This window comes from Sprattus sprattus (genome assembly GCF_963457725.1).
Source record: "Sprattus sprattus genome assembly, chromosome: 5".
Lineage (NCBI taxonomy): Eukaryota > Metazoa > Chordata > Actinopteri > Clupeiformes > Clupeidae > Sprattus > Sprattus sprattus.
In genome coordinates, this window is record NC_137924.1 from 3028032 (window position 1) to 3041871 (window position 13840).

The 13840-nt window shown below is 40.7% G+C and overlaps 1 protein-coding gene across 1 annotated transcript in view; it reads right to left on the reverse strand.

Annotated features, from left to right (window-relative positions):
• The window catches only part of LOC308365571 (uncharacterized protein), a gene marked incomplete at both ends in the record, with an annotated part of 27674 nt that extends 14501 nt beyond the window's left edge, over nt 1-13173 (reverse strand). The window contains 4 exons of the mRNA XM_080839040.1: nt 1304-2724; nt 2940-2996; nt 5326-5385; nt 12954-13173. Of these exons, the coding sequence (XP_080695166.1) occupies nt 1304-2724; nt 2940-2996; nt 5326-5385; nt 12954-13173 (1758 nt within the window). The remainder of the gene's footprint in view (nt 1-1303; nt 2725-2939; nt 2997-5325; nt 5386-12953) is intronic.
• Nucleotides 13174-13840: the final 667 nt, after the last annotated feature.

Here is a 13840-nt window from a genome sequence, read left to right on the forward strand (position 1 = left end):
GGAGTTTGCATGTTCCCCCCGTGTTCACAAGGGCTTCCTTCACTATGAACCCCAACAGAAAAACATGCGGAAGAACAAAACACTCCCCTGTTAGTCCCAGTCCCAGACAGATGGTTCACTTGACTTGGTCCCCGGGCGCTTAAAGACTGCCCACTGTTCCTGGGGTCCTGGAGGAAGGGCAGTCCAGGATGGGACATTTGTTTAGTTGTTATGTACCTTGCAGCAATGCTCTCCAATGATAATGCTGCCAGTCCACAAATGACAGCATATGAAGGGACACTTGTCTCTTTCCAAAAGCTAAAACCAGTAAAGACAGAGCCAACATTTTGTAAGTTTCATAAAAAAAATATTTATTTCAAACAATTATTCAAAAGCAAAGGTGCAAATTAACACCCTTCCTCACTTCACAGGATAGGTCTGAACGCACTGCCCTGCATCATCAGGAAATAGTCATTCTTCCAGTAAGGAGCTACAGCTGGGTTGATCTAGTTAATAGTGAGAGATGGTGAGATACCTCATAATGGCGGGGTGGGTTTATTTTTGTTGTTTTCTTTGGTGCCACTGACAGTCCTTGATCCCTCTGTTGCTTTCTGTAAATAAATACTTTCTTGGCTTCATATCGGGTACTGGCTTTAATGTGACTGTAATCTGACTTGCCCAAACCTGTTGCCTTATGTTACGTCCTACTCAAAGCCACCAGGGGTCGTAACAATTTCCATAAGTCTATATAATGTAACAACTTTTATTATACAACTCCTCAGATTGCTGCAGAAAGATCCATGCATTGAATGTCTAGTGAGTGTCGTCTGGCACTGCCGCCTGTGCAAGCACGGCAATCCAGACTATTCTCATTTGAAGTTCACAGGTCCCATATTTCTAGATAATGACCACTGAAAACAATGAATGATCACTGGCATTGGCAACGGGTTTTATGCTTCTGATTCTCATATTTCATATCTTTCTGCAGGCAGTCCTTTCATTGCTGTAACGGAAATTCATTGAGAACTTGAAGCGACTTTTTTTTTCAGTGGAAGACACAAAATGGAAGAACAAATATTATAAAAGACATATTTTGGGGAGAGTAGGAAGTAACCTTAGAATAATAATAATAAGCCCAACTTTAGTCTGCTGGTTTGTACAAGTCTATAAAAACTTTGCTGGTCATTTTGAAAAATAAATCCCTTCAGGATGATAAAATGTCACAGTAAATGTTGCCTGTAGTGTAGTGTAGCAGCCATCCAGAAGAGTGTCGTCTGATCCATGCAGGAAGGGTGGATATTCCCCTTTGAAATCTGAGCCCTACTCTCTGCCACCTAGTCTCATCTTTTAGAGGCAGTCTCATTTCCTCTGCATCTGCCTCATCCAACAGCTTTTTCATCTTCTCCATCTCTTGGTCTCTAACTTCAATCTCCCTGTGCTTCAGCTCCATCTCCCTGTCTTTCCCTTCAATCCTTCTGTTCATATCCTTCATCTCCCTGTCCTTCTCCTCCATATGCCTGTTGTACTCTCTCTTCATCTTCTCCATCTCTTGGTCTCTAACTTGCATCTCCCTGTTCTTCTCCTCCATCCCGCTGTTGAACCTTGCTTCCATTTTTTGCTGGGTGAGGCTAATGTGTCTCTGCCAGTCAGTAAGGATGATCTTCATGAGGTTTCTCTCTACTTCAGCCCTGGCCTCTCTCTCATAGCTCTCTCTCATCTCCTCCATCTCCTCTCTGTGTCTCTCCTCCATCTCTCTCCTCTCCCTTTCTCTCTTGTCTCTCACCCTGATCAGCTTTCTCTCCATCTCCTCCCTACGGTCAGTTTCTCTCTTTAACTCTTCCTCCATCTGTCTCTTCTTCTCCTCATCTGTCTCTTGTTTCATCTTTCTCTCCATTTCTTTTGTTCTTATGTTTAATATTCTAATTTCTCCTTCATGCTGCAGAATCTCTCCCCCCATCTTCTTCAGTGACTCCTGCATATGTGAATCAAGCTCCTCTCTTCTCTCTTTCTCCTCCCTCAGTTTCCTCTCCTCCCACTCTCGTTCTTTCTGTATCCTTCTCTGCATCTCTCTAAGTTGTTTATCTGCCTCATGGTAGGTGTCACTATTGTAGAATCTCTCTCTGTTTCCTGATACCATCTCTTCTATCTTCTCTAACAGCTGTGTGATCTGAGTGCCATCAGGCCTGTCCTTAACGTTGAGAAGGTGACACCTGTTCCCACATTTTTCTACCAGCTGCTGGAGCTCCTGGCTCCCTGTCTGGAGCAACTCCTCCACACTCCTCTCTCTCAGCCCCTCAGCATGGGTGAAGAGGACCAGTGTGTGTGTCCAACAGCTCTCCCCAAACATATCCTCCATTGTCTCCAGCATCCTCCTCGCCTCTCCTTCAGACAGCTCCACTGGAATCACCAGGAGGAAGGCGTGAGGTCCTGGGGCAGACAGACGGACACAAAGACCCACGTCCTGTCTCAGGTCCTTATTAGAGAGTCCACTGCAGAACCAGTCTGGAGTTTCCACCACGGTCACCCGTCTCCCAGCCACCTCCCCCTGTCTGCTCTCACTGTGCTGGGTCTCTGTGGATGTGTGTGTGAGTGTGTGTGTGCTGGCCTGCCTCCCAAACTCCTCTGTGCCCAGGATGGTGTTTCCTGCTGCCCTCTTCCCAGCTGTGCTCCCCCCCAGCAGCACCAGCCTCAGCTCAGACACAGCAGGAGACACTGGGGGCGCTGGACCAGGACTCTCCCCTCCCACTGCAAACACATATAGATACACACATACAAACACAAACACACACACACACACATGGAATCAGTACTAAACCAGCACATAAGCAATTGCAGAGTGAAACGTTAATCCAGGAATAGAGTTGATATCAGCAAATTAACTACACTCAGAAAATACTACAATTGTAATAGAATAAAGGCCTGTCATATTAATTTATTTGTCTACTATGAAGAAGACTTACTGTGTGGATATATGGCATCGAAACTGTGTTTTCTCTTGATGTGAGGAGGATCTGGATCTAGGAGTCCAACACAAAGAGAAACTAGATCAGAAGCCCATTCAGTTACTGTAGTAGCTACTGAAGTGTTTGACACTGTGAACAGCACTGACTAAGACAGGTTTAATGATACTGGGGAGGCTCTCCTCCTGATGCAACAACACACATAAATATAGAGACGGAGGGTTTAAAGTTTAGGCAGGAACTGGAACGTATGTGTGTTAGTAAGTATCGTATGTGAAAGCATCATTAATCTACATTGTGAATGCAGTGAAGGGTTTAATATATAAATAGTAGTTTGAAAAAGGAATTAATTTCACTTAATCAGTTGGCCTCTGTATCAGAGCAACTAATACACTCTATATTGCTGTTAAAATATACACTTCTGTATTAATATACTGAAGGACTTAAAGCCATATGTAAGACTCACCGGTAACATGTTTTCTTTCTCTCTCTTCCAGCTCTCTGTCTCTCTCCTCCAGTTGTCTGTCTCTCTCCTCCAGCTGTCTGTCTCTCTCCTCCAGCTCTCCATCTCTCTCCTCCAGCTGTCTGTATCTCTCCTCCAGCTGTCTTTCTCTCTCCTCCAGCTGTCTGTCTCTCTCCTCCAGCTGTCTGTATCTCTCCTCCAGCTGTCTTTCTCTCTCCTCCAGCTGTCTGTTTCTCTCCTCCAGTTGTCTGTGTCTCTCCTCCAGCTGTTTGTTTCTCTCCTCCAGCTCCTTCTCTTTTTCCTGTAATTGGGTTCTCAGGTCCTGTAGCTGGCTGTTCCTGTTCTGCAGTTCCTTTTCAAGTGTCTCCAGTAGTCTTTTACTGGTCTCCACCTCACTAGTCATGTTATCCAGTAGTCCCTCTCTCTCCTTCTCTCGTTGAGTTATGTTCCCAAGTTCTGTGTCTCTCTCCATCTCTTTTGTCTGTAGGCCTATTGCACTGTTTCTCTCCTCCAGTTGTTGTCTTGTCTTCTCCAACCTTTTGTTTTTCTCCTCCAGCAGCTTCTCCATCTCTGTCAGTTTTTCTTGGTTTTCCTCCAGAAGTTTCCATTTTTGCTTCAGCTTTTCTCCTTCATTGATTTGCAATTCCTTTTCTTCCAGATGCTCAATTTTGTCTTGTCCAAGAAACTCCAATTGTGCCCCTTTTTTGGGGGAGATTTTTTCACTGTCCTCTATCCTCTTGTCTCTCTCCTTGATTGTGTTTTCTCTCTCTTCTATTTGTTTGTCTTTCTCCTGTAAAAGTCTGTTCCTTTCATCCATTTCCACATCTTTCTCTTGTAGTTGTTTTTCTATGTCCCGAAGTGTTGTGTTGTTCTCCTCTAGTTGTATGTTTTTCTGCAGTAACATATCAGTTATGTTCCAACAGGCTATGGAAGCTGGGACAGAGACAGAGAGTAGATTACGGAGTGATCAGTTATCTACTGACAGGCTATTGAAGCAGAGACAGAGTAGATTACGGAGTGATCAGTTATCTACTGACAGGCTATGGAAGCAGAGACAGAGTAGATTACGGAGGGATCAGTTATCTACTGACAGGCTATGGAAGCAGAGACAGAGTAGATTACGGAGGGATCAGTTATCTACTGACAGGCTATGGAAGCAGAGACAGAGTAGATTACGGAGGGATCAGTTATATACTGACAGGCTATGGAAGCAGAGACAGAGTAGATTACGGAGGGATCAGTTATCTACTGACAGGCTATGGAAGCAGAGACAGAGTAGATTGTCTAGTTCAGATACAGTCAGAACAGTAATTTCATCTGTATATAATATTTGTTTCCATTCTCTCGTAAAAATACAGTTTACTTTATGTCTCTGTCTGGGCTCATTATATTTATATTACTTTACTTGATGGGTGCCTACAAAATGATTTTTTAATACATTGGAAAACTAACGTGACATTCCTTAAATGTATTGAATAATATATATGCATTGAAGTATTGATATAAGGGGTGATTGTGCTATTGGTAAACTTTAAACTGCACATCTTTCATATCATTCCACGAGTGGTCCATTCACTTATTGTAATGAAAATTCATTGTAATTTGAAGCAGCAAGTAAAATGTTGCTATGCAAGACATCACTGAGCGGACTGCTGACATCACTGAGAGGACGGCAGGCAATCCACTCTCTCTCCCACCTGTTTTTTCCCTTTAGTTCTCCCTCTTCCGGCTTCCTGGCCCCATGAAGACTCTCACAGACACTTCCACTATACCTCTGATGTGTTACAGTGTGTATGCAAACAAGTCATCATGCACCAATGCGGTCAATATCGCAGGATGACAAGTTCTTGGTTCATCGGTACACATTATACCAGTGGATGTTGGATAATATGATATGCCAAAGTCGCTCACGCTCACACTCACCACAAGACAGGGCCGATTCTGCCATCTGCAGCCTCTCTTCAGGCGTGATCTCCTTTACCACTGTCAAAACCAACGTGACAAGACACACACTTATCTATGTTAACAGACACACATACACAAACCAATCCACATTAAAACAGTTACTAATTCATCATTTATTGAGGCAAAAAAAAACTAAAAACTGTAGTGTTTGATAATTTTGCTTGCATTAAAACATTGAAACTGGCCTGAATGTTTGTCATGTTGGTCTAATCATTTTGAGCACATAATTTTAAGAACATTAGATCAAATTAAGACACATATTTTATAATTGTTTTCAAATATTGAAGCTCTGGGTACCCAGAGGCGTGGTATATACAGAAAGTCACATGACATTGCATTTTCTAACATTCTTAATTCATTGGTGATATGACTGTTGTGCCCTCAAAGCATCACATTGGTTTAATATTGGCATATAATGAATTATGAAATATATTTTCTATACTGTACTTTTCATCTCTCTCTCTTTCTCTCTGTTTTAGATCCTGTTTTGCATTGGAAGCAGACACTATTTACAGTAGACCTATATAGATAAACATCCTTCAGTTGAAGGAAATAATCTGAAATTCCAGTAAAGCTTAATTCACGTTCCTTGATGTGTTAACTGCATTAAGCTAGGGAAACTATTACAACAGTAATTCACAGTATGTTACATCTGTAACAAATACAATGTCAATACAATGTAAAATACAAGGTGAAATGTTGGTTTGTCTTTTTCTTTATAATACAATAAATAATACATTGACAATAATAATGTAATATATAAATAATATATATAAATAAAATAATGTTATACAGTAAATTCTGACAGGGTAGGCCAGGGAGTTGCTGGGGCAAAAAAGTGTAAAGTGGGTTGTAAAGTGGGTTGCCAAGATGGGGGATCTTGCCAAATAGTGAGCCTGCATCGATGTTTGACAAATGTGTTCAAACTTGTTTACAAAGGATTATTAATGGCTTATGAAGTGGCTTATGAAGTGATTACAACCTATTTAATAACCTAATTATAAACCATGTATAAACCTTTTTAAGGGGAGCCTTATCGTAAAGTGCTACCGGCCTTCCATTATTAGTCAGTGAACTGCCGAGCTTCAAATTAGATTATTATATTGACATGTCCATGTCCTGATGACTCCTAAAAAGACCCAACATACCAACTTACCTCCATGCAAAATCAACGCTTTCTCTAAAGAGCAAAAAAATTAAAAACAGAAGGTGAGATGAGATCATTAATGAGTCCCAATGGAGACAAACTCACACTAGAATGATCTTCATTCACACATTACATCATCACATAAGACAGAGGTTACCACACATCACTTCCGTGTGTGTGTGTGTGTTTGTGTGTGTGTGTGTGTGTGTGTGTGTGTGTGTGTGTGAGAAATGCTACCATTATGCAGAAACATTTTTCCATACAGCATGCAATAACTTTGCAGGAATGTCGCGTTTCATCAACACATGAAATGTCAAGTGCCTGTTAAGTGTTATCTTCAAAAATATAACTCTTCCCCAATGTGTTTGTACGTGTCTGTGTGTGTACGTGCATAGTTATTTGGTATATTTTGAGTATTACCATGTGTGTGTGTTGTGTAGTGTTTGCATGTGTCTGAATGTTTACACTTTTTCCATACACCTCAAAAAGTGGACTTTACAGACACACACCTCAGCATATCAGTTAACCTTTGGTTAAAATGCACTACAACCAGCATGAGGCACTTTTGGGTGAAGTATGAAGTGTTTTTGTGGCGTAACTTTAGCAAATGTTCTCACTATTTTGTCACTCAAAGTACAATGATCTAAAATACACAGACAACTTGAAGCATTGCGAAAAAAAAATATATTATGTGTTGCATTGCAAAAGGAAAGAAAAACGTATGACACCTCGTACACATAAAATATGTAATATAAAATAAAATACGGTAAATATGAAATTCATACTACATTACATATTCTGTGGTACACTATAGCACAACAAAGTGTGCAGAAACTTTTCTTTCCCAGTACAGTAAGTGAAACAACATCACATGACACTACAACCAGAAGTGTCCTGCAGCCCTAATGCTGATCCCTGGTGACATTTTATGAACTTAGAATTGACAGTACTACCATATTCTCCGTTGCCTTGAATATTTAGCAAATTTTATCCACCTCTAAAATCAACTGTACAGCGGTTAGGGTTGTTCAAAAACAAGTAGCAGACCTGGGTTCAATTCCTGGGTGTCAGCACAACTTTCACCAAAGGACTGGTAAACTGACATTAACTGGGCATTTAGCTTTCCTAGCAATTCACAATCTGACAGAGCATAGGACTGTTCACATATGCCATCGTTCATATATTTTATCTGTTTTGTTTACCGAACATAACTTATATAAACTTTCATTGTTAGTTGTTAGTTGGTAGTTGGCTTCGCCACACCATCTAAGGGTTATCATTGTGATTGCTTCTCAGATACATCGGGACTTGCATGCATCACTAACCATTTCCCTCTTCTAACATGGCATCATAATCACACAATATAACATACATTGGCCTTCACATAGCCACACACGCAAAGAGAATACTGCACATAGGCTCATCCTTCTCCACATCACATGTGTGTTCACGAACGTGCACACACATGCACACGGAACTACGTTGATCAGACAAAGGAACACACACACACACTTTCAGGCGAGCTCCTAACAGGGCATCTCCGAGCTTACAAGCTCACGCACACACACACTCCCTCTCTCTTACACATAAATGTACTCATTCAACTCATTAGTTAGTTACATTTAGCTATATTACATATTGTGTGTTATTTTCTTCTCATTGTGTAAATAAATACTTTGATTATATACGCTGGTTTATTTAATGTGGCACAAGAATGGACGTTGCCAACCTCTTCTATTTAGAACTCCAATGACCTTCATCCATACTTTTTATAAGGTAACTTTGTTTGTAGTTAGACGGTATCACAATTTACACACAATTGCACCCACATTCAACCGGCGCCTGCTCACAGGGTAAGGTACCTACATAGTCTGGTACTCCCACGTGAGGATGATACCAATTTCACCTACAAGTGTGTTGTAGTTACCTTTTTGGGTCACTTTGTCTCATTGATGGCCCATGACTTTCATATGCAGCAGTAGTAAAAACTACAACTACTGTATATGTTTCCTTCATACGTGTACATTTTCAACGCAAATGCTGTGCTGCACCACTGTTGTACAGTTGTATAGTATCTTGCAGATACAGTTGTATAGTTTGATTGGTAAATAGGCTGCAAACAAACAAAACAAAACAAATCCGTAAACTAAATACATCAGCAAAAATAAAAAAATAAATTCTATTTCAAGTGTATAATTTAATTTGTCTCTGAAAACACAGTACAGCACCCTTCCATCTACAGTGATCTAAATTGTGTCTGGTTTGAGCTGAAACAAAAAATGCTGTTGTTGGACAGCATTTTGCTGGTGGTGAACATTAACTGAGACAAGTAGCCATGAATTCAGAAGAAGTAGTCATTGACTGCATTTTGTATCTAAGCATAGGGGCAAGTATCCACAGTTAAGTTCACATAGTCTACTGGTATGCTCGATACGTTAAGTGTTTTGGGAAAGTGTACATGTTATTGAACCAAGTGTGAAAATGATTGGAAAAAGCTGTAATGCAAGTTATATGACTGAAAAACACACTCCCTCCAAACCTTGTTTTTGTGTGTAGTTTTGTACTTGATCATGAAAATGTGGGTTCTTTGTATGTTTGTTTGTGTGTGTGTGTGTGTGTGTGTGTGTGTGTGTGTGTGTGTTTGTGTGTTTGTGTATGTTGGGGGTTTAATGACTTGTGATGAGCGGGGTGATCTGTAATGAGTCAAGCAATAATATTTGTAATGATATTCGGGTCGTTTGCTATATTATAACCTCCTCTACAATATACCTGTAAGCAAAACTGCCTTATAGCGGATTTAATGATGAATGTTTAATATTTGACAAAACATTTCCTAAATGCTCCAGGTAATCTTTTTTAACCGGTGACAAGGCATTATAAATAATTGAATATTGAAAAAAAACAGCGGATCAGGTAGTGCATCAGGCATAATTGTGCATTGTTTTTTAATATTAGCAGTTTTTGTCATGTTGAATTATAACATAGGGATGACATCGGTACTCACTTGCCACTTACACTTGTGTTTGTGTGTGCGTGTGTATCTGTTTGTGCTTGTGTATGTGTATGTTTGTATGTTCATACAAGCACACTAAGGGCCTGATTTACTAACAGGATTGCGCCCATTTCTGGCGTAAAATAGCGGTCGTAAACATAAAACGGTATTTACTAAGGGGGCGCAGCGCATATTAACGCCTGTGGGTGTGAACAGGGGAGGGCACAGAAACGTGGGTGGAAACCTGGTAGGAACGTGGGCATGGAGCGCAATTTAATGGGAGGAGAGAAGGTAAGTGCGCCTAATGATGTATTGCGTGGTATTTACTAAAACTGCCTGGCGAGCGCACGTCCCTGATTTGCGGGCTAATTCTCCGCCTCATAAAAGCACGTCTTAACCAGGAAGCGCATCTCCATTGAGTCTGAAAACGTTGATAGGCTATGACAGCAGATATAAGAGCAAGGCGAAGAAAGAAGACCGAGACAGCGCACAGAAATATTCTTTTCAACTCATATAACACATTTTCAGTTAAGCGAACCACCAATCATTAGACGGTGCAGGTTAACCAGCCACGCAATACTTCAATTATTGGACCAGATCAGAGAGACATCGAACCCTCCACCCAGCGATCACATTCCATTCCATCAGTTGTTAAAACTAATTTGCAAATATTGGCCTCCGGATAATTTCAACCAGTTATAGCATCTGCAGTTGGTATATCTCAGCCTTCACTCAGCCAAATATTCACCCAGGTGCTCGACGCATTGCTACGGTGTACTGGTCAATACATTTCCCCACTGCCATAGCTGAAATTAGAGACATCAAACAGGACTTTTAAATCGCAAACTTTCCGAACGTAATCGGAACCATTGCTTGCACCCACGTCCATTTATATTGTAGTGAACCCATGTCCCATGTAGAAATTATTAACCTCGCCATGTACACATCTATATTGTTATAATAGACAGTTTATGCATTAATGCCACCAATAGCATATTCTTTATAATCGTGTTCTTTTAAACATCTCGCTGTAGGTGATGGCGGGCAGAACAACAATATAGCAGCGCACACATTGAATCAGGTTCAGTGATTGAGCGAACGTGAACCAATATATATATATCTCCACCACGCTGAACCTTCATTTTCTCTTCCTAAATAAATACCACGGAAAATGCGCAAAAATACTGTGCGTTAATGTGCGACAGCAGTTTAAGCAGCGGTCGCAGAGTTAGTAAATCAGGCCCTATATAGGGCGGAGTAAACACAGATTGCCCAGCGCAATCTGGTTTGATAAATACCAAGGGAAATGCGCAAAAACACTGTGTGTTAATGTGCGAGCGCAGATTAAGCAGCGGTCGCATGTTATTAAATCAGGCCCTAAGGCCTTGACCATGATGACCGCCCTCGCTCTAAAGAAACACAAACACAAACTCCTGCCTGATACCTGCGTCTGTATATGTGTGTTTTTGTGTATGTCTGTGTGTGTGTGTGTGTGTTTCGGACTGTGAGTGTGTTTATGAAATACACCATCTTATCTCTGGTACTTACCTGTCATGAAAATTACACCTAAAGAAATCAGAGGCAGAAATAATCACTGGCGTGGCAATTATGACTAATTAACACTCAAAACTCCCAATATCAACACAAATGACAACAACACAAAGTCAGCCTCTGCACTTGTAATAACACACTAACCATACAACAATAACGTGTGTGTGTGTTTGTGTGTGTGGGTGTAGTTTGTCTATGATGATTTAGCTGAAATACAATTTAAATTATTTTCAGATTTAGATTATAGGAAATCGATTATACCGTATGTTGCTCAACTATAAACCATGCATTGATTTTGCTAAATGTCTGCAGGCGTGCAGTTAATACTCGGGTGTGTCCCATAAACATGGGAATGCATTTTTTTTCTGCCTGGTAGTTAGTAACGCACACAGATCAAAGAACGTGCGAACCTGAATGGGTCTCTCTCCCTCTTTCACTTATGATAAACATCAGTCAAACAACACATTTTCATTCACAATCTGTCTCATTCATTCTTCCATAATGATAAAGTAAGGGGTGTTGTATATTCCTACCAGTCTGCATTTAAAAGGATGCTATGGAGCACAAAACACCACAGGTGTGCAAAGTCTCATGGCTCTGTCTAGCTATAGCTAAGGGAACCGTCGTAAGAGTTCAAAGTTGCTAGTGTGTGCAATATTAACTAATTTTAATGTGAAGTGAATATGAGCTTGTGTTAATATGAAGCTGCACAGGCATCCAGAGGTTTGCTACCTATTTTAATTATCCTAGCTACCAGGAACACACACACCTCATAGAAGAAGGGGACCTTTTTAGCTATCCCAGCTATCATAAACTTAGGGAACTACCCTAACAATTTGAAGTTCCTAGCGTGTGACAAGCTCGAGTTCATACGTGTGAAAAAGAACTTGTAAACATGAAGCTGCACAGACACCTTGAGGGTTTCTACCTTTTCCTATTATACCTCTGAATTAAATCGTGGAAACTATAATATCAGCTAAATAACTAGCTATCATTTCATGCGAGTTGAACTTTTGCCTCTTAAAACTTTGAAGATTATAAGAAGTGTCCTTAGCTACCTAGATATTTAGATAGTTTAGCAAATAGAAAGCATAGCAAATGTGGTCGAAAATATGTGAACAGAAAAACTAATTAACCAATGTGTAAAAACCTGTGTGTATAGTATTAACAACCCGTGTAGAACACTTCATTAACCAATGCATAATAACACTAATAACAAGTAGAATACTAACAATCAGCATAACCACTAGGATATTCATGATAACAAACTATTAAAGCCACTGTACTACTATAAAACAGTGGCTTTAATAGCTTGTTATCATGAATATCCTAGTCATAATAATCATGGAATGAGAATTCATACCTAATTCTCTTTCCATGCTTATTCTAGGCACAGTGTGAGTAGGGAATAACTACACTGAGGGCTGTGCGGATCGACTTTATACCGCTTTTTTTTTATCTGTGTCTCTTTACAAGTGTTTGTAACCCCTTTTCCTTCTGTGAGGCGCATTGTGTTTTGATAAAATACTCTAGTGTGGTTTATATACAGTGCAGTTAATAGCCAGTAAAGACATTAACACACCAATTTTCCTTCCTCCTACTGAAACCCAAAAACCTCAAATCCATTCTGGCACTTACTTTGAAGCAGTCCAGGCGCTCTCTCTAAAGAAACCAGAAGCAGAAGTTATTAACACACAATCTTCATTCACACATTACACCAACACATGTGACAAATGATAGCTCTTTAGCCCCATGTGTCACATCACCGTGTAAAGTGTTCAACTCTACTGCATGTGAACTGTATTCTAACACCAAAAAAAGTGTGTGTGTTTGAAAGCAGGTTTAGTCTATGGCATGACTGACAGTGCTGAACTCTTTATAACAGAGAAACAATACCTGGCACCAACCCGACTCTTATCTCCATCTTGTGTTCTCCATTGATGACCTGGCACATGTACGCTCCTTTATCTGTCTCGTTTGTCCCACTCATTCTCAGGGTCGGGTATCCTCTCCGAGTGTTTATACTCACTCTGCCCTCATAGTCCTCCTTCACAGTCACATGACCATTATTGTACAGGCAGATACAGTCTGTTCCCTTAAACCACCTGATCTCCATGGCAGCAACACCGGGTACAGGAATCCGGAAGCCGGGTAGTAAGACATCACCACCAAGAGAAAAACTGACTGGGGGGGGGGAGAGAGTGGTCTTGTATTGTAATAAAGTATTTCCAATATAATCTCTCACATAAGCCCTCTCTCTCTCTCTCTTTGTCTCTCTCTCTCTCTCTCTCTCTCTCTCTCACACACACACACACACACACACACACACACACACACAAACACACACACACACACACACACACACACACACACACACACACACACACACACACACACACACACACACACACACACACACACACACACACACACACACACACACACACACATGCAAACACACACACACAAATGCATGAACGCACACACAAACAACCATTATTAATAGTTGTCCAAGTCTCTTACCTGTGCCCAGGCAAACATTTTCCATTTTTCCTTCCTGAAACAAAATTGGATCGCTGCGTCATGATTAAGCAATAGCATCATTCTTCGTGTCCTGAATAGCTTTCAGTGTGAGTAATGCAGTACACTTGCTCTACTGGTTTTGTAGCTTCGTCACATTGAGTTGAGTTAATTTCACAGTAACTCTAAAAGGATCCCTGAGTGTTTCAGCGTAAACTGGAGAAATCCTCTTCAGAGAGATATGGAGGCCATTTAGTCTCTCA